The 21,733-nt window shown below is 39.4% G+C and overlaps 1 protein-coding gene across 1 annotated transcript in view; it reads right to left on the bottom strand.

Annotated features, from left to right (window-relative positions):
• Positions 1-21,733, bottom strand: part of LOC124596473 (F-box-like/WD repeat-containing protein TBL1XR1) — a 166,489-nt gene that overhangs the window by 40,613 nt on the left and 104,143 nt on the right. Inside the window, exons 4-7 of the mRNA XM_047135616.1 lie at positions 15,131-15,272; positions 14,891-15,029; positions 10,455-10,616; positions 2,413-2,595 (exon numbers count right to left, since the gene is read on the bottom strand). Coding sequence (XP_046991572.1) covers positions 2,413-2,595; positions 10,455-10,616; positions 14,891-15,029; positions 15,131-15,272 — 626 coding nt within the window. The remainder of the gene's footprint in view (positions 1-2,412; positions 2,596-10,454; positions 10,617-14,890; positions 15,030-15,130; positions 15,273-21,733) is intronic.

Raw genomic sequence — 21,733 nt, 5'->3', positions numbered from 1 at the left:
GTGGATCTGGAAATGGTGGCAGAAGCACTTAGAAAAGCCTGCAAGTGCTCTGTTTGTGGAGGAAATGTGGATTTGGTTGATGATGGAAAGAGAGGTGGTTTGGTTTGCACATTGCACATTTTGTGTCAAAACTGTGATGCTGACAGACCATTCAAGACATCAAAGGTCAGTAATAGAATCTATGAAGCCAATATGAGATTTGATTATGGACTAAGATGTACAGTGATTGGAAGAGATGGTGGAAACCTTTTATGTGGTATTATGAACATGCCTGGTCCTCCCCTAAAATTTTCTGCAATGAATACTGCTCTCCTCAATGCAGTTGCAGAAGTAAGTGAAGAGAGCATGCAAATGGCAGTCCTGGGGGCAATTCAAGAAAATTGTGAAGCAACTAATAGCAACAATATAGCAGTTTCCTGTGACAGTTCCTGGATGAAGAGGGGGCATAATTCACTGCATGGAGTTTCAACAATCATTAGTGTCGACACTGGAAAAGTATTGGACTTAGAGGTGATGTCTAAATATTGTTCTGCATGTTCCTTGCACAAGAAATAGATTGATGTAGGTAAAGAAACAGAAAGGCAAGAAGCCCATAAAGTTGTTTGTAGCAGAAATTATGCAGGCTCCAGTGGTGGGATGGAAGCTGCAGGTATGAAGTTCATTTTCCATAGATCTTTGCAAAAGTATGGAGTAAGATACATACAGTATTTAGCAGATGGAGACTCTTAGTGTTTTCAAGAATGTAGTTGAAAGTCAGCCCTAAGGAAAAGATTGCACTATTGAGAAGCTGGAGTGCTTAGGCCATATTCAGAAGAGGATGGGGGGGACGACTCCAAAGACTTGTTGCAGACAATAAAGGCAATCTACTAGAGGATGGGAAGCCACTGGGAGGTAAAAACAGACTAACAAAGAAGAGATTTCACAGCCTACAAGTCTATTATGGTGCTGCAATTAGAAGTAACCTCACAAGCTTGGACAGTATGAGGAAAGCAGTATGGGCCATTTGGTTTCATTACTTGTCGACAGACACTACACCTCAACATGGCCTCTGTTCTAATGAATGGTGCAAATTTTTGAAACTTAAGGAAAGTGGGGAAGCTTATACCCATAAAAATAACCTTCCTTATGAGGTTTCATTGGCCATTAAACCAACTTTTTAGAGTACTGGCTTCACCAGAACTGCTAGAAAAATGTCTGCATGGGAAAACACAGAACCCAAATGAAAGTTTCAATGCTCTTATTTGGAAAAGATGTCCAAAGACTGTGTTTGTTTCCAATTTGGTGGTGAAGATTTCTGCTTTGGAAGCTGCAGCAGTGTTTAATGATGGGAATGTGGCAAGACTTCACATCCTCAGCAAGTTGGGCTTTACACCTGGAGTCTTCAATGATCAGATACTGCAGATCATCGATAAGCAAAGAATCGCGAAGGCGGAGAATTCAGTCCAAAACATACAAAAAAATTGCTAGGCAAAGAAGCAGAGAAGCTAAAAGAGCTGTAGAGGATGATGAGGAAGAAATGGAACATGGATATGACCCGTTTTAGCTAAGGTATGATAGATTTTTTTTTTCCATTTCATCCACACTTTAAAATGATTTTTCTGCAACTTAAGGTTTTCTGCTTTCAGGAACACATATATCAGAAACTACTGGAAGGATTGCAATGAAATTTGGCACACCTATTCTTTTACTTTGAAGCAATATTTAAGTGGAACAAAATTTTATTTGATATATTATACACAGTTTTGTGGTTGATAATATATTGAAAAGTTTGCTTGTAATAAATGTTCGAATCCAAAATATCACAGAAAATAATAGCATTAATTTACCAAAAAGTTACTGCACTTAATTGTACACCTATTAGTGTACATTATTTTATCATTAAAAAATTTGCCAAATTTGCCTCGAAATTATGAAAAAGTGTACCTTAAAATAATAATGCAATAAAAAATTCAAAATTATCTCACAGCATTAGATTGTTATTAAAAATTCTGAATTTTTAAAAAAATCATATTAGATCTCTGTACATAAGTGTGCAAAATTTCAATGAGATTGAACAAAAAATGGCAAAGATACGGATTTACAAAAATATCAGTGCAAGACTGCCACCGTCTCCCCTTAAAACCAGCAACTGAGGATATCCAAGCCATCTTACACAGAGGTGTCCTTGATGATACCATAGTACAGAACTACAAAAACACAGATAATCATATGGAACTAGCCCTGAACAATACTTACAATAGAAGTTTGCTATACTGTATATTATTTCCAAGATATAAAGGCATAAAATGCTGGATAAATTGATGAAAATCTTACCAATAAATGTATCAATGATTCATTTAAAACCATACAGACATTCTGCTACACTCCTTTTGTACATGCACAATGATAAAAAATTTGTATTGTAAGACTTACAGTGTGTCCCTGAAAAGATTTAATAGGTTTATCCACATTCAGTTTGCACACATGTATACACTGATCTGTACTACATGATGCAAAACTTGTGTTTGTTTGCCAATCCACATCGAGGGCTGGAGCTGAGTGGAAAGAAAACTGCTGAGTGCATTGTCCTGATGCTGCATCCCAAATGATTGTTGTCTGTGGAGCAAACACATTAACAGCCACTTAAATACAGAGCTTAACTGAGGAACTGAATAACACATGTTGCGAAGTGCAGTTTACACCTAACACAATATGGAATTAATTACATGGTGCAACAGCAAACACAAACTCCAAATTAATGCAAATCCACCACATCACATGTAATGTGTAACATAACATACCACCCAAAGAAACACAAACTGGCATTCTTAAAATCAACATTCAAACATATAAACAAAATTCAAGGTTAACCCACTACAAAGTCTAAAGAACTAAATATTTTAAAAATAATAGCCAGCAACAATTCTTATGATCCATCCATAGCTGACAAATTAGTTATAAAAATTTGAGCCAAACAGCACCAGCAAACCAGTCCTCAGTAGCAGAAGAAACTAAATATGTCTCTATGCCTTTCCACGGTAATATTGTTGCAGAAGAAGCTGAGGAGCACAGTAACTGCGGTGTAGAGGTTATGATACTAGACTGTTGCATGGAGAGTCGTGAGTTCAAAACTCACCTGAGCTGTAAAATTTTAATTTCTATATTCGGTTCTAGTACATTCTAGAAGTATCCACAAATGTCAAGAATCACCGAACTGGAATGTTCTGAAACTGTGTATATGCTGTATGTGTTCTGGCCGGAGGCAGTTTGCTCCATGCTCTTATATGTGCAAGTGCTGAATAAACCTTTGTTAAGTGAAGTTAGTGTTCATCATTCATCTAATTACACCTTCTTCTTCATCTAATTACACCTTCTTCTATGTGACATCATTCGGGTGGAGACGCTGGGTATTGGAACTTGTGATAGCGCACATTATCGATGACACAGTGGCTCCCATCAGGCCACAACAGAGCCGCCGTTTACGTGGCCATATTCAACAGATCACAATCTATTGGAGACAGAAGAAGAAGAGGACGTTACAATGACAGCAATTGTGTGTCACCACATGAGACATCCTTCCAGGTTGTCTGGTGATGATGGCCAAGACCCAAACAAGTGGCTCAAGGTATGCGAGTGTATAGCCAAATTTAACAAATAGGATGACACCGTGTGTTTGGATAATTTATTTTTCTACTTGGAGGGCACTGCCAAGCAATGGTATGAGAACAAGGAGAAGTTCACAAGCTGGGAAGTATTCCAGGTGGAACTGCGCAAGTATTTCGGCGACACACAACGACAGAAGTGCAAGGCTGAAGATAAATTAAAGTGCAGGGCGCAGCACCCAGGAGAAACGACAGTACCCTACATTCAAGACATCTTGGAGCTATGTAAAATAGTGGATCCTAGAATGAAGGAGGAAGATAAGGCTGCACATCTCATGAAGGGTGTTGCTGAGGACACGGATCAAGTCCTACTCCTGAAGGAGGTTTCGACAGCAGATGACTTCATAAAATGGTGCCTGTATATCGAGACACTGCATCAAAAAAGAATTACACGCAAGAAGTTTGAACAGCTTCCAAATGTCGTATCAATGTCTGTGATGGAGGAAGGAACTGATTTCACTAGTGTTCTTTGTCAGATAGTGAGAAAGGAAGTTCAGGAGGCACTTGGATTGCACAGCGAGCAAAAAACAGAGATGCTTTAAGAGGTCATAAGGGAGGAAGTGGAACAGACATTGAACCCAATCTCTCATCCTTCATTTTCCTTCAAAACGGTGAAAAAGCTGAGACCCAGGGAAAGCTACATTTCTACAATGTGGCATGAGGAACCTGTTCGGGCACCAAGGAAGACTGTTGTCTGGAGGACCCAGGATAACGAACCAGTATGCTTCCACTGCAGATGGCAGGGACATGCGGTGAGCTATTGTTGAGAAAGGCAGTGGATATTTGATGGCACCTGTGCCAGAAGACAGCAGACCGATCTTAGCCAATGCCAACTCTGGGATGATGAGGATGAACAAGAAGATGTGGGTGCAGGACGACGTAGGTCATGATTGCCGCAAGCTAGCTGCTGGAGAGGACGCTCCCCAACACACCGATCAATGTCTCCATCGCCGTTTAGAAGCTCCAGCCGACCACCTAGCCGCTGTAACCTGGAAAACTAAAGAGTGAAACCTTCCTTGGAGGTGAGGTTGCCGAAGAAAAAAATCCTCCGGCGATCACAACAAAAATTGTGGACTCTGGAGCATCATATTCAATCATTTCGGAGAAGTACCATCGCCAGTTGCAGAAACCCGTATTCAAAATATCTCTGCTGAAGGTGGCTAATGGGAAATAGATAAAACCTACAGGAAGATGTGTCATTCGTGTGGGTATTAGTGGCCATACACAGCCCTTAGAATTCATCGTCTTACAAGAGTGTAGTCATAATGTCATTCTCTGATGGGAATTTTTGAAAGTTTCTCAGGCAATTATAGATTGTGGTCGTTCGAAGATTATGCTAGACGAGATGAGATACTGTGGACAGGAAGGTGCGCATCCAAGTGTGTAGACAATGTGTGCTGGATGAAGTGATCATTCCTGCAGTCAGCGCTAGAAAAGTAACTGTCATGTGTCATGCCATGCATCAACCAATGGATCTTGTAGTGGAATGTAAGAGAAGCATATCACTGAAGAATAACTTGGTCATCCCAACCTCTATCAGCTCATTTAAAAACGGATTCGGTAAATTGTGGATAGTTAACTGTTGTAGAGAACCGCAGATCCTTCCAATACGCATGTGTGTAGCAAATGCTGAGCCATTAATTGCCGAGCTGAGCGTCATAGAAACCTCCCATACTGTGTCTGTGGGCAAAATTAGCACTACAACTACAAGACAATATCTTCTAGCTCAACTATCACCAGAATTCACGAAGGAACAACAGAAGAAGCTACTTGCCATTCTCCAAGAATGGTGTAGTGGTTATGATACTAGACTGTTGCATGGAGGGTCGTGAGTTCAAAACTCATGTGAACTGTAAAATTTTAATTTCTATATTCGGTTCAAGTACATTCTAGAAGTATCCACAAATGTTAAGAATCATTGTACTGGAATGTTCCGTACCTGCATATATATCGCATGTGTTCTGGCCGGAGGCTCTTGGATGCACAAGTGCTGAATAAACCTTCATTAAGTGAAGTTAGTGTTCATCATTCATCTAATTACACCTTCTTCTAAGTGACAATATCACATATGAACTCAGAAAGCCATTTAAATTACACGAAGTCAAAGTAAGTTTTCACAAGACAAACAGCAAAATACGATGCTTGTACAGTCCCTGGGCATACTACCAGTCCACAGTGTCTAACAATCATAATATTTCAGTTATCAGACACATCGCCATCATCAGGTGGGCTAATGAACAGAGATCTTGAGCCTGTGCATCCGACCTACATCCCCTCCCACTATAAGCCGTTCCCTCCGAGGATCACATACAAGTGTGCACATCGGCAGTCAGGGAGAGCCTTGTATCGGAGTCTTTGGTAGCATCGATATAGTTGCTCTGAGTAACCTTGTCATCGGATCATTGTTAGCTAAGGGTCATCTAAATTAGACACAGTGCCAATTCCCGAGCATTGCTGCGATTATAGCCGCAGTCCCAACTGATAAGATTACCCCTGGTACCAATTCCAATGGCTTCTCTAAAAACATTGTCCCAGCGTTTGGAAATCTGCACTAAAATCCTGGTACATTCACATTCCATTGCACTATTCTCGGATAAATAGTGTTCGGTGACCACTGACTTGTTGGGGTACATTAGTCAAATGTGCCGCTGGTGTTCTCGGCATTAACCTTCGACAGTGTGCACTGTTTGTGCAACAAATGTGCTGCCACATTGGCAAGGAATCTGATACACCCTGGTCTTCCACAAACTGAAGTAATCTTTGACACTTCCCAATAATGCCCATGTTTTATTGGGTGGGAAAAAGACAGTTCTTATGCAGTGCTTTTTCAGTATGCATCGACATTCTCAATATCATGCAGGTGTACAGTATAAAGGCTGTGGCTCTCTCTTCGTCTGTGTTTCCCCTCGCACAGCATCGTAACAGCTACATACATGCAAATAGAAATCAGTGTGCGTTTTCTTCTAATACATACCATGGCCCAGGGTTCTATTAGCTCTTCCCTTGACCATGACATCCAGGAATGGTAGTCTTCCAACTTCTTCCGTCTCCTTAGTGAATCTGATGTTGTGATATATCGATTCAAATGTATGAAAATGTTAAGGAGTTTGTCCCTTCCATGGGGTGATGATGAATAAGTCATTCACATAATGGAAGAAGCAGGTGGTATTCCATTTGGATGATGTCATGGCCTCTTCCTTGAAGTACTCCACATGCAAATTCACAACAACAGGCGAGAGTGAGCCACCCACTGCAACTCCCTGAGTTTGCTCACAGTATAATCCATTAAACAGAAAATATATAGAGGATAGGACATGCTTGAAAAGGTTGGTAGTCTTCTCATCAAATGTCTGACCGTGAGGAAATGACTTACGGTGGGAGGGAACATAGGTCGGCCATGCACCCTCAGGAGCTCAGTTCACCAGTGCATCTGATGACGGCAACATGTCTGATCGCCGAAATACAGCGCCCATTAGACATTATGAGCAGCAGTACCCCCATGGGCTGTTCGATCAACAAATATGCTGGGAGAAACTGAAGAATCACAACAAAATACACCTACAGATACTTCATATCATAGACAAGGGAGTGGATATTTTCACCCAACTGTAAATTCAACTAAATACCTAGGTATTACAATTACGAACAACTTAAATTGGAAAGAACACATAGAAAATGTTGTGGGGAAGGCTAACCAAAGGCTGCGTTTTATTGACAGGACACTTAGAAAATATAACAGACCTACTAAGGAGACTGCCTACATTACACTGTCTGTTCTCTTTTAGAATAATGCTGCATGGTGTGGGATCCATACCAGGTAGGACTGACAGAGTACATCGAAAAAGTTCAAAGAAAGGCAGCATGTTTTGTATTACCCCGAAATATGTGAGAGAGTGTCACAGAAGCTGGAAATCATTACAAGAAAGGCGTTTTTTGTTGCAAGGAATCTTCTCACGAAATTCGAATCACCAACTTTCTGCTCCGAATGCAAAATATTTTGTTGACACCAACCTACTAGGGCGGAACGATCACCACGATAAAATAAGGGAATGCAGAGGTCGTACGGAAAGATACAGGTGTTCATTCTTTCCGCGTGCTATACGAGATTGGAATAATAAAGAATTGTGAAGGTGGTTCGATGAACCCACTGCCAGGCACTTAAATGTGATTTGCAGAGTATCCATGTAGATGTAGATGTAGACCCATAATTATAAAATACCACACACCATCTTAAATGAACAAGGTGACTTAGAAAACCAATCTTTTCACAATTATAAAGAATTTTTAACCTTGAAAAAACTAAGCAGTTACTCTGAAGCTAACTAACTCAGCACACACACACACACACACACACACACACACACACACAAAAATCTCCATCCCCTATACCAGCACCCCCAAATGCCCATATATCTTAACATTTATCATTAAATGAAGTGACCAACACACTAATAACTGATGTCTAGTTCATAACCAAAATATAGTAAGCAAGAATTAACATGTTTAATGTAATTTCGGTACCAAAAATTGTAGAAGAAATATCATCTTGAATGTTAGTTTTATTGATTTTGAAAAAAGAGAATGTTAATTTTATAATACTGAATACATGTTACTGTTGTAATAGTGAATGTAATTTAACCACTATTTATATTTTCTGCCATCAATGCGACTACAAAAAAGACTACACAAATTTTACTAAAGACAACTCCCATATGCTTTACAAGATATAAACAAATCGGAGAGTATGACAAAGACTAGTCTTCAACAAATTGCATTGGAGCAAATTTTTAAAAAATGTGAGTGTCGACCAAAGACAACTTGCTCCAATGCAATTCTTTGAACACCATCTTTGTCATACTCTCCAATTTGTCTACATCTTGCAAAGCACGTGGGAGCTGTTGTCTCACAAAAATCTATAAGATCAACTGTCAAAGTAAAAAAAGTTTTTCAAAAAAATTTTTTGTTGGTCTGTGATATTAAAATTGGATAACATCCAATGATGAGTCGCTGGGTGACCTGAAACCGGTCCAGGTGTAATAAAAACTGAACCTTCACAAAAGGTGACTGGTTGCAGCTATTTCTGAAAATCTTTTAGAGTAAACTTAGAATCATCATGTTGCATATGGTTTCCTGCATAGCCAAATACATTAACATGTAACAAACAACATTCATATTTAAAAAAGGGAACATTACAAAGAGATTAAACATATAACAGCATTACAGATTAATGTGACTGGTTGATCACTTGATAAACAATGGATACACCACTCACTCCACTGTAAATTAATATTAGTTCAAACAACATGAGGGGGACTGCTGACACAAAACAACATTTTAAACTTTTGCAGCATTTGCATTGCACTCAGAAAAAATTGATGGCAAGTGTTGGGAAATCTCTCATTTGAAATAACACACATATAGCTAAAATACAGTTTACAGACAGGAATTATATTGCATGCATTATGTATTGGTGAGTCGTCCTGTCTGCAAAGGTAATCGTGGAACATGTCTCACCACCCAATGCAAAGGCTTGTTCTGAATGTCCTACAGTATTTTCATTGTTCTGAGTCATTCTATCTGTTGGGTATATTTCCACTATTGACTCAACATCAGTGTATAAAACATTAAAGCTACTAAGTTCCTTTAAAAACAGTTAAAAACATTTAAGGATGTTATCAGAGGTACATTGTTTCTTATATTTTGTCATTTTGGGCATTATTTTAACAAGTGTGACGACCTGTTACAACACCTATTCTTAACATTCAAAGCTTCTAACCCCACTAATCATTCTTGGGCTAGGATTCCCAATGACTTTGTTGTATGCTGCTACCTCCTTCTAAACTGCTCCTCAAAGTTGGACCACTGTCTATAATGTATGTTAACAGTTGCGACAAAGACAAGACCTGTAAAACAGATCTCACCTTGACAAGATGCTACCTTGCTGGGAGGAATGGCTCACCGTCCTATATATGGATCAGAACAACAAAGTAGCTACCATAGCAAGAAAAAATCAGAGAATGAATTTGGTCACACCTCATGTCCTCAGTGTGGTATGTTTATTTTACAGAATGTGGGAGGCAAAATGTGAAATTACTTAGGAAAATGATACTACTATTATGATCCTGAAAAATGAACTCAATACTATAAGTTAATGGGAAAGGTATGTGCTTATTTTGTATGGAACAGCACAGCTGCTGCTACTGGAGTCATGTAATGGCACACTGACACCATCTCTCCCCTTCCGTGCTCAACAGTCAATCACTTTGTTATTCTGATCCACGTGCCCCACTTGCTGACAGTGCCCAACCGTGCTTGCAGAACCATACCCATCTTGGACATCTACATTTAAGTTTCCTACAATTCCCCTGAATCACTTACATCTATTCCCCTGAATCACTTACATCAATTGTCAGGATTAATATATAAACAAACTCATGGCCAATTTCCTTCTCAACTTTTGTCAAGCCCAAACTGACTCTCCATCATCAATTGAATGTTAAGTGTCTTTCTCTCTTCCCAACCTTCTCACAGGGAATTTAAAGACAATGCATAGATGTAGATAAGCACTCATTCTTTCAGTATTTCACCAGTCTTTGCTGTAGAACGATACCTCATACAATGCACATTGTAATGTATGTTTTGTCAAGCACACAAGGCTGCTTCATACAGCTTACATGTCACCATAGACAACGTGCATTCTAGCTATCCATGGAAGATGCTGGTGACGGTGGAATTATCAATTATAGATCAAACTGCAAAAAAGGAAAAGGGAGGGGAGGACAGAAGTTACATACAACAATGTTTTACTGTTACCTTGTCAACTCCTGCACTTAGTATGTAGTTTCCACGCTTATTCCATTTCAGGGCAAAAATGGGCCCCTTGTGCTGCCCCAGTGTACTAGCTAGGTGGCCTTCTGTAGTCCAGATACGGGCATAACCGTCATATGATCCTGTTGCTAACAATTTCCCATCACACTGAAAATTGAAAGGATGTGATCAGAAGCAAATACTCATCACTTGAAAAAAAATGTCAAATGTTATGTGGTAGATGTAGCCAACATATATTACAGAATACTAGAAATATTTCAGCTTTCTTCTACAGTACTATTTTTCATTATGGTTGCCTCTTCCATGTGGTAAGTAGTAATGTAACCTTTCCATACCATTTTTGGTCTATCCTCGACTTTATATTGTATGATTTTGCGCAACATATGTAAAAGTTTTGTAATGACACATGACATTTGAAATGGTTCACAGTGAACCAACTGTATTGACAGTGAGACTCAATAAAATGGCTATGGTGTGAACAAAGGAATTTGTTCAGATCTGCATCACCCCAGTCTCTCATACCCCAACTCTCCAATGTATGATATAATATGAGGTGCTTATATAAGGTGAACAATTCAAATACTCACTTGTCATAGATTTGTGCAGTATTAAGATGACATGTAGAAGACCAAAAGAAATCAACCTAAGACACTTATACCATGAAACACTCCCCCCACCCCACCCCCTCCATCAACGGGGTATTTGTACTCTCTCTCTCTCTCTCTCTCTCTCTCTCTCTCTCTCTCTCTCTCTTTTTTAATCCAATCATTGCATTCAACTGCCCTAAATACAAAAAAGCATAAACTAGCTAAATGACCAGATTCTTAATCTGTATAACTTTCTTTTCAGTGTGTTGCTTATTTGTTACTTCAGCCTTCCTATAAATAATTTGCTTGATTTGAATCTTGGTCTACCAAGTGCTTTGATCTGTTGTTTTGATTTTATTTGCACTACTGACAAACAAAGGTGAGGGTAGGTAATTTAGAGAACTTAAAAAGAGAAATTGATTGGTCTAGGTTGGGTTGTTGGTTGGTTGATTCAGGGGAGGGGACCAAACAGTGAAGTCATCGGTGCCATCACATTAGGAAAGGATGAGGAAGGAAGTCTGCCATGCTCTTTCAAAGGAACCATCCCGGCATTTGCCCGAAGCGATTTAAGCAAATCAAGGAAAACCTAAATCAGAATGGCCGGACGCAGGTTAGAATTGTCGTCCTCCTGAATGCGAGTCCAGTGTGGATTGGTTTAAGTTAGATACAGCAGGAATTAGAAAAGGAAGGCTTCTGGTAAGGTGAGTACAGTCTTATCAATACAAAATCAAATGGTTGTGATGCATGAATAGGTTTAATAATGAATTAAGAACATAGGAATGCCGATGAGCTGCTATGAATAGCATAGTGAACATGGTACTGGGCCAAGACAGGCACGAGGCCAACATCCAACACAGCAACACAACATAATATGACTCTTACACTCAATACAAAATGATAAGAGTGAAAAAATGTATAAGACAAAAGCAACTGCTCTTTTAGTTAGTGGATACTAGGAAAAAGAAGTGAAACAAAACCAGTAGGAGAACTGAAACTGAGGCAAAGGAATGTTACAGGAAGATACCTATTAGAACTTTGCACAAAGTAAAATTTAAACATTTAACACTTTATTAAGGACCATGAAAGAATCTTGGTTGTATATGTGGACTACATGGAGACACTGGAAAGTTTCAGAAGGATAGCCAATATTCAGGTATATGACAGGAACGATCATTCGATGCAAAAGGAAACATGGCCTCTGCAATTAACATCTTAAAAGCTATAAGCACTTGTCCAGTAGAAGAGATGTGCTTGACAGTAGCGAAGATAAGCAAGAAGTATGAAACAGCCAAAATACCATCTTGGTTAAAGACAGCCTTCTAGTGTTGCAACTTTCCTACAGACAACAGCACCATTTGTCGACAGTTTCATGGGGCTTCAGACACTTCAAATATACGATATTTCATTCTTCTGCAATTACTTGAAATTTGACCGTTTTCTATCGTGTTCAGTTTCACAATATTAGTTCAACTTTATTTTCATACTAAAGAAATGAAAAGTTGTCATTCCAGAGGTAACAGTAGTAAGACAAATACGGCAATGGACCCAATTCTGGAAAATTGGATACATCTGTTATGGATTATTACTTATTCAATTATTATCTATCAAAACCCACAAATTTCAATTAAAATACGCCCCCCCCCCCCCCCCCCACACACACACACACACACACACACTTCTGGCATGTTGACAACAAGAGTAGAGTTAGTTTGATAGTGAATTGAAGCCGTGATGTTACAGTTGTGTTTTGAAATATTCAAGGGCACATTAAATATGCTTTTGAAAGGACAGCAGACTGACTTCATTCTCCCACTGAATAATGCCAACAAAAAGAGTCAAGAATTGTAGTGTGGTTTGAAACTCAGTGGTTTACTATCCACATTCCCATTAGAGATGGTAGTCCTGACCTTTCTATCAATACGAAAAATAATCATTTAAGGAGTAACAGTACAGCAGTGGATGTGCTGAGGCAATGAAAGGCACATAAACAATACTGAGAACTTTGACAGATTTCGCGCAAATCCTTTTTTGGAGCTGCAGAGTGCACAACAACCCCTCCTGCCAATGCTGCCCATCCCCACACAAACCTGCACAGTTACATTGTGCTTCTATTATTCAGTGAGCTGCAACCTTTACTCTTTTAACTGTTTACTTTCCCTAACTCTCTCCATTACCATAGCAGTGCAGCCCACTACATACAAAACCTATTATACTTTAGCCATCCAGTACTTAAGAACAGATGGACATAAGAGATCTGTAACAAACTTTACACATCATTTAAAATCTTTAAGAAACTTTTACTCACTGACGACAAACTATTGCTAACTACACTTCCGCTCTTCGTGCAGTAAAACTGCCACATGAAGCATGATTACTACACTTGTAAATCTATTCACAACACATTTTGCAGACAGTAGCCAACAATGGATGTACTTGCAAATTTATATCTTCATATAGCACATAGTTCAGAAGATACGACGCCATAAATATCAAGCTGCCTGGAAATTAAACTGCAGGGTGAAATTCACTAGACATACAGCTGAAATATTTGCAAAAATTCATGTGTAGTGTGTTAAAGATATACCGAATACACTTTACGTGCATGTATGCAGGCAAAGCCATGGGTAAAGCTAATCCTTAACCTCTAGAACAATTTCAAGTAAATTTGGTACACGTATTAGTTACAACTTTGAAAGAAACACTGTTGGGGTAAGAACCGACAGGCTCCTACTGGGATGAATGTGATACTGTGGGGGGATGGAGGGAGGGAGGGAGGGAGGGGGGGGGGAGAAAGAGAGAGAAGGGGGAAGGAGAAGATGGACACAGACGTTGAGAGGGAAGAAGGAGACAGGCACAGACAAGAGGAGGAGGAGATTGGGTGAGAAGGTGATGAACAGACAGAGGAGAGAGGAAGAGGAGGAGGAGGAGAGAGAGAGAGAGAGAGAGAGAGAGAGAGAGAGAGAGAGAGAGAGGGAAGAGGAGAGTGAGGAGATGGACAGAGAGGGAGGACGGGAGAGCAGGAGGTGGACAGAGAGAGGGGTGAAGAGGAGATGGACACAGGAAGGAAAGGGGAGGAGATGAACAGGGCAAGGGGGAAGGAGGTGATGGGTTGGGTTGGGTTAATTTGGGGGAAGAGACCAAACTGTGAGGTCATCGGTCTCATCAGATTAGGGAAGGGCAGGGAAGGAAGTCAGCCATGCCCTGTAAAAGGAGCCATCCTGGCGTTTCCCTGGAGCGATTTAGGGAAATCACGGAATACGTAAATCAGGATGGCCAGATACGGGATTGAACCGTCGTCCTCCCAAATGCGAGTCCAGTGTGCTAACCACTGCATCACCTCGCTCAGTAGAGGAGGTGATGGATCTGGTGGGGAGAGAAGGAGATGGATGGAGGGGCGAGGGGGAGACAGACAGAGAGATGGGGGAGGTGGAGATGGACAGAGAGAGGAGGGAGGGAAGTGACAAAGAGAAGGGGAAGTAGAATTAGAGGGGAGAGGAAGAGGTGGACAGAGGGGGGAAGATCAGAAGGACAGAGGAGGGAGGAGCAGATTTATAGAATTAATTGGGAGGAGGAAATGGACAGAGAGAGGGGCACAAAGAGATGGAAATAGAGTGGGGGATGGAGGAGATGAGCAGAAAGGATTATGATATCATCAACAAAACTTTAGTTTCAAACAAGAAAATAGTCCAAAAATTGTTCTGAACGATGTCAAAAGCATCTCGTAGAAGAGCACAGTAAACAGCAGCTCAATACAGGTAACAACAGAAAAATTTTCCATTACTTAAAAGTAAGAAATACACACTTTATGTATGAGTGAGCATGCGTCTTACATACATTCCAATCAAGTGATGTGACATCCTTATTGCTTGGTACTTCTGTTCCTCCCTTCTGAATACAATGTCTCAGAACAAGCTGATTTGGAGATGATGAGTTGTCACTCATATCCCATATCCTAGCTGTGCTGTCACCTGACCTGAAAGGGTACAAAATGATTAATGACAAATTTGAAATTACTGATTTCCATAATGACAGAAAAGTTATTACCAAAAATTGTAACCCATTGAAAACACTAACCCAGAAGCCAAAAGATCAGTTGTAGGGTTCCAAGCACAGATGAACACTTCAGACTCATGGCCTCTCAATACAGTTGCTTTGCTTGGTGGAATTTCAATGCTCCCATCAACTTCCATGTTTTCAGCAACGTTTGATGTTACAGCTGTGAATCAAAAATTAGACAAGTGTGACAACTAACAAGACTGAAAAACCACATCTCAGACAGTACAATGTTTGCACAATAGGATCCATTCCTAAATTCTGAAAATGAAAATAATCTCTGGAAATATAAAAGAGTGCACTGAGACCTGAATACAACTGACATGTCCTGTTACATATAGACTACACAAAACATTCGGGAGATTTGGTATATTAGTTAACAACAGCTGTTTCAGAAAAAGTGACTGTTCTGTGAACTTTACATTAATGTATTGTGAAGAAAGAGACAAGTAAATGGAAGTTATTGGAACACTCGTGCCGAAAAGTACATTAAAAATGAGCTGGTGGAATCATGCTACAAAATGAACAAATGCCCAAAAAATAAATGAATATATGCATTTTTATTAACGCAGTTACAGCTGGTGGAATCATGCTACAAAATGAACAAATGCCCAAAAAATAAATGAATATATGCATTTTTATTAACGCGGTTATAGTTGATGTAGTGTTTCCTGTGTTTAGCAGAAAGATTTTTTACAGGATAGCTCTTTGTGGCCCACAGCTTACCCATAACTATCAATTACACCAACTGTATGTTGTTTTGGTAATTGTTATGATGCAGTTGTCACTTCAGAGAGTTCTTCTTTACATCAGCAAAACTGCTCTGTTTTACACCATCAACAATCTGCCTTATATGTTCATCTTTAGATTTTAAACCATCGTTCTTTGCTTTCTCCATATGTCCCACTGTAGTTTTCCACAGCAAGTTGAGTCAACATGTCCAAACTTTACTTCTCTTCAGCTCTTAGCTTTTTTATTACATAATTTTTTGAGCTGATTTCTTTCATCATTTCATTTTTTACTCATTCAGTCCTCCTGACTTGCAATAGTATCATGCAATATCACATAATTCAAATTATTCTAATTTCTTTATTTCTGTTTCCCCGTAATCTGTGTTTCACACCCACACAAGCTACGCTCCAAACATAGTTTTCTCTGAATGACTAGAAGGTCGATGTCTTCACAGCAGTAACAGATGTAGTAGTAACTGTTATTCATGCTGTTTTCATCACTACCATCACTAATTTTCACCAACAACAACATACAAATATATCTGCACCAAACAGTATTTTACAGTTCATTTGTCTCAATCCTGACAGGGGCAGGCAGAAACCAGAAACTCAATTTTAGTGGGTTTGATAGCTACATAAGAATTTTTTTCTATTGAACAAATGAGATGGTACAACTGAAATAAAATGTACGAGTACAATTTTAAAATAAACTACATGTCAAAAGTTAACATGAGCTTTGAAGCACACGTAACAACCTTCCCACTGACATAAGAGCAACCTGTCAGGAATCTAGACTTTTTCCCACATCAGAGATAAGTGCTTAACATCCTGTCAAATAAAAAGTCATTTGACAATAATTTGTGTTATTGTGCATTATCCGCACATCTTGATCCATATCAAAAACATTTCTTTACAGCAAAGAACACTATGGTAGGGAGGGGTGGCAGTCTCCTATGCCAACCTGTTAACAGGTCATCCAGAGGAAACCTTCATAGCCTCCCAAAACTCGCAATTCCTAGTCTGGTTCAGGTTCACTGGGATATCTTTGTGATCTGGACTTAGGACCAAGACACCCTGTCCACTTCCCTTCACAATCTCAACAGTATCTCTCAACTGCTTCATCTGGTCCTCCTCTACCCACAGTGCCAACTTTTCCAGATGCAGACAATCCACTTCCCCAACAACTCCATCCCCACTTCCATCCACATTAAAACCACCAACCACCAAAGGTACCTGCATGTCAACATTTGCCATACCTTCCACACCAAAAAATTCCTCTCATGCACAGCGTAGTCACCCTTAGATGATACATCTGCAGTGATGAGAACTTCCTTGCCCAGTATGCTGAAGGCTTCATGAACATAGCCTACAAACAGATTTCTTGTGCCATACAGCCTACAAACAGATTTCTTGTGCCATACCCTCACACACCCTCAAATACTCCCATCACCATCACCAAGACTCAGCTACAAAGGAGTACTCCCCTCATCACCCAGTATCACACTGGACTGAAAACTGGACTGGAACAACTGAAACATATCCTTCATCAGGGCTTTGATTATCACTCATTATGCTCTGAAATGAGGAACATTGTACCCAAGATCCTTCCCACCCCTCCTAAAATGGTGTTCTGTCACCTGCCCAACCAAACAGGGTCCTAGTTCATCCCTATGCCACTCAAATTCCCAATCCCTTGCCACCGAATCATACTCCTGTGGCAGAGCAAGGTACAAGACACGCCAAATCCACCCACTCAACACTTCCTACTCAAGTTCTATAGAGGCTTATCCTATCCCATCAGTGGCCAGACCACCTATAACACAAGCCATGTCATATACCAACACTGCACTGCTTTTTATGTCAGTACAAGTAGCAACTGGCTGACCCCAGGATGAATGGACACAGGCAGACAGTGTTTGTTGGTAATGAAGATCACTCTGTGGCCAAACATGCCTTGGTGCACGGCCAGCACATCTTGGCACAGTGTTACACCGTCCGGATTATCTGGATACTTCCCACCAACACCAACCTATCCGAACTCCGGAGATGGGAACTTGCTCTTCAATATATCCTCTCTTCCCGATACCCACCAGGCCTCAATCTCCGCTAATTTCAAGTTGCCGCCACTCATACCTCACCTGTCATTCAACATCATCTTTGTCTCTGCACTTCCGCCTCGACTGACATCTCTGCCCAAACTCTTTGTCTTTAAATATGTCTGCTTGTGTCTGTACATGTGTGGATGGATGTGTGTGTGTGTGTGCGAGTGTATACCCGTCCTTTTTTCCCCCTAAGGTAAGTCTTTCCGCTCCCGGGATTGGAATGACTCCTTATCCTCGTCCCTTAAAACCCACATCCTTTCGTCTTTCCCTCTCCTTCCCTCTTTCCTGATGAGGCAACAGTTTGTTGCGAAAGCTTGAATTTTGTGTGTATGTATGTGTCTGTCTGTGTTTCTACCGACCTGCCAGCGCTTTCGTATGGTAAGTCACATCATCTTTGTTTTTAAATATATTTTTCCCGCGTGGAATGTTTCCCTCTATATAAACAAAGATGATGTGACTTACCAAACGAAAGCGCTTGCACGTCGATAGACACACAAACAAACACAAACATACACACAAAAAAAGTACATGGTAGCACGAAATTTTTAAGAGTTGGCAGAGGTAAAATCACATTGCGTGGACTTTCCGTTTAGGTCATTTTAGGCCATACATTACTGCTTATGAAATGTAACCAATATATCTAAATTGTATTTAAAGTTGAAAGCAAAATGATATCTCTTTTTGTTCTTGAGATTGAGATTTTCATAGTCAAACAAAGAGAGATAAACGGATTATCAAAGTGACCAGTGTGCGGTCTTGTTTTGCATGAAAATATTTAATTGCTTGAAAGTAATCAGAGTAATTAAGAAAAACTTAATTAATAAGTTGAGGAAAAAATTGAAATATTTCAGGAAAAGCTGCTGCAAGCTATGTAAATGAAGTGTCAAAAAGTTCATCTGTTCAAGGCCTAGCTATTTTGCACATAAAAGGATACATTGGTGTGATATTTAAATGTCAAAAAGGTTTCCTTCGAATCAAGTACCAAAGTTAGGATTTTTGAGAACAGAAGACATTAGGAAGTCAAATGAGGCCTCAATAAGAGTATGTTTTATGAATAAAACTTGAAAACAAAAAATGAAATAAATCGGTCAAATATTTTGTGAAATGATTTGTGTAAAAGAAATAAATATATGAGAGAAATATTCAACGTGCCTTTCAATGATGCTCGAAATAATGAACAGAAAACAAGGTGCATAAAATGTTTCTCTAATATTCTTTATTTCAAACTTTTAGACAAATCATTTCACAAAACATTTGACTTTCTTTTCAAAAATTTTGTACTCTTATACAGACTACTTAGATCAGCTGAAACACTTGGCTGATGAATTATTTTCGTACTTTGGCAAGACCTTAAAAATTTACTTAGCAATGCAATGCAAATGAGTACCCATAAAACTTTGTATGTTAAAACATAAGAAGGAGACAGGACTGAACTCAGGTCCCTATGTCAACCACAATTGCAAACCGAGCACGCTACCATTACACAACAGCTAGCTCTCGGATACCATGTTCATTCCTTTGTATTTACAGTAGTCAGTCATTCTTCCACATTTATCTGCTGTTGATAGTTCTTGATCATGTAGAAAACATTTGTCTTTAATTTGTTGATGAGACAGTCAAAAGCTACTCTGCTCATTCACATGTATTCGAAGAATTTGTCTGGTGATATTCGTAGTTGATGATATAAAGTATGAAATTCTCCATGAAGATTCCTCCCTTTTTAAATTTCATGCAGAGCATTCCTTTTTGCTTTATTTTCCTAACTGAAGCTAATCATGTATCACATAGTCTTCATGCGAGTTTTCTATTGATGGTTTCATTTGGCATCTGTCATATGTGTCCATAGCACACAAAAAACATTTATATGGTTCACCATCATCTGTGAGGGCAGACAATGTTCAGTGTAAAGTGGCTTGTGGAGTAGATGCAGATGTACAGAATGTCTTTCATAATTTGAACTAGCGTGAGGACAATATGTTTCGAAATATGTACCATAAATTAGAAGGAAATGCATACTAAAGAAACAAATATTGGTTTCCCTTTTTCACCAAAACCAAGCAGCGATATTCCTCTTTAGTGAATGCTGCCATAAGATAGCTGCACTTCCTGACCATGTGCACAACACTCACCATACCAACAGCTCGTGATTTCCAGGGGTGATCAGCCTTCACTGCAAGCAGTAAGCAAGAAAAACAACTATTTTCATGATTTTGTTTAAGTGACTTCTAGTTCGTGTCAGTGGCTACAATTCTGTGTTTCAATTAACCAACAGTGGCAAAAAAAAATCAATACATGTTTCAGCATGACAAGTCTCACCATTCCCTGCTAATTGGATATGGCTGAACAACTTGACTGGTGTAGTGGTACTGTTGTTTACAGGCCACATAGCAGAAATTCTGTTTACAGGCCACTTTGTTGAGTTATGATTGAAATTCAGAGAATAACATTAAGAAACCGAGTAAGGCGTCCACAGAGTCATTTTAAGCAATCATTCTTCCTGTACTCCATATATAATTTGGAATAGAAAGAAACCCAAACATGTGACACCATGTTAAACTGTGATCTGCCAAGCACTTCACAGTGGTTTTCAGAATATCTATGTAGAAGTCAATAACTGAACTCATCATCTATTTCTAAGACTTCATTTTTAAAGAAATATCCTTTTTATGTATTGACTGTACATTTTTGTTTTAATAAAAGGATTTTCAGATCTATTCTCAAATTTTAACCCTATTTAGTACGAGCACATACACAAAAAATTATCTAAACTATATGCTGTATCAGGACCTCAGAGGATTAATACACTGTAGGCGAGAAATGGATATCATATTATGTGCTTAATATTACAAAATTCGGTTTCAAAATGCAAGAGGAGCAGAAGGGAAAAAACAGTAAATGGAAAGCAGAATTTAAGGGATGGGTAGGGGGGAGAGTGTTAGCATTTAATAAGAGGAATAATTTTATGCATCAACAGTTTTCTTGAACTCTGCTTCCTAGTACTGCCTTTCAACAGGTCTCTCCTTCCTACAACACTCTTCTCTGCTCACTCCGTGACATTCCTACCACCACAATCAAGGCCTTAGATATTTTTCAGACCACATGAAGGGACAGTTCTAAATTTACAAGGAATTTATCTTCACAATGGATTCAGTGAATTAACTGATCCCTTTCCCCACTGTGTATTGCTCAATGATCATATTAACTGAAGGAGGGAGGTTATGTAATATACAGAAGAAAACAAGCAGGAAGAAGGATAAATGAGACTGTTAACAAACCATAGACATTTTTCTTTGTTCCCTGGGCTCTAAAGGTACAAGGTCTCCAATACTCACATCTTATCTGTTGCCAGCGCAGTTTTACTTGGCCCCTTCCTCCACTGTCTTCATGCCTCGTTCATACTCCAATCTCATCTTGATGTACTCACCATCAACTCAAGGCAACCCCTTTATCTATCCTTCAATCTAGTTACCCATCCTCTTTTGCCTCACATTAACTATTTTTGTGACTAAACCCAACAGCAGTCAAACTATTTTCTGTGTTACTGATGTGCTTGGTATCCTAAACATTACACTTCCTCCTGTATTTGTTTTTACCTTCCTTCTTTTGGAGAAATTTTTACTCATTACAAAAGTTAACACATTTTCAATTTCTGTGTGTATTGCACCTAGTCAACATGCCCCTTTTCTCAAAATGACTGCATAGCCCATTCTGATGCTATAGTGTCCCTTATTTATAACCACTCACCTATGCATGAGCAGGTTTATTTAACTGGCGTTACTCTCTCCTATACT

Source organism: Schistocerca americana, chromosome 2 (assembly GCF_021461395.2).
Source record: "Schistocerca americana isolate TAMUIC-IGC-003095 chromosome 2, iqSchAmer2.1, whole genome shotgun sequence".
Classification (NCBI taxonomy): domain Eukaryota; kingdom Metazoa; phylum Arthropoda; class Insecta; order Orthoptera; family Acrididae; genus Schistocerca; species Schistocerca americana.
This window is presented reverse-complemented; position numbering and strand designations above follow the sequence as displayed.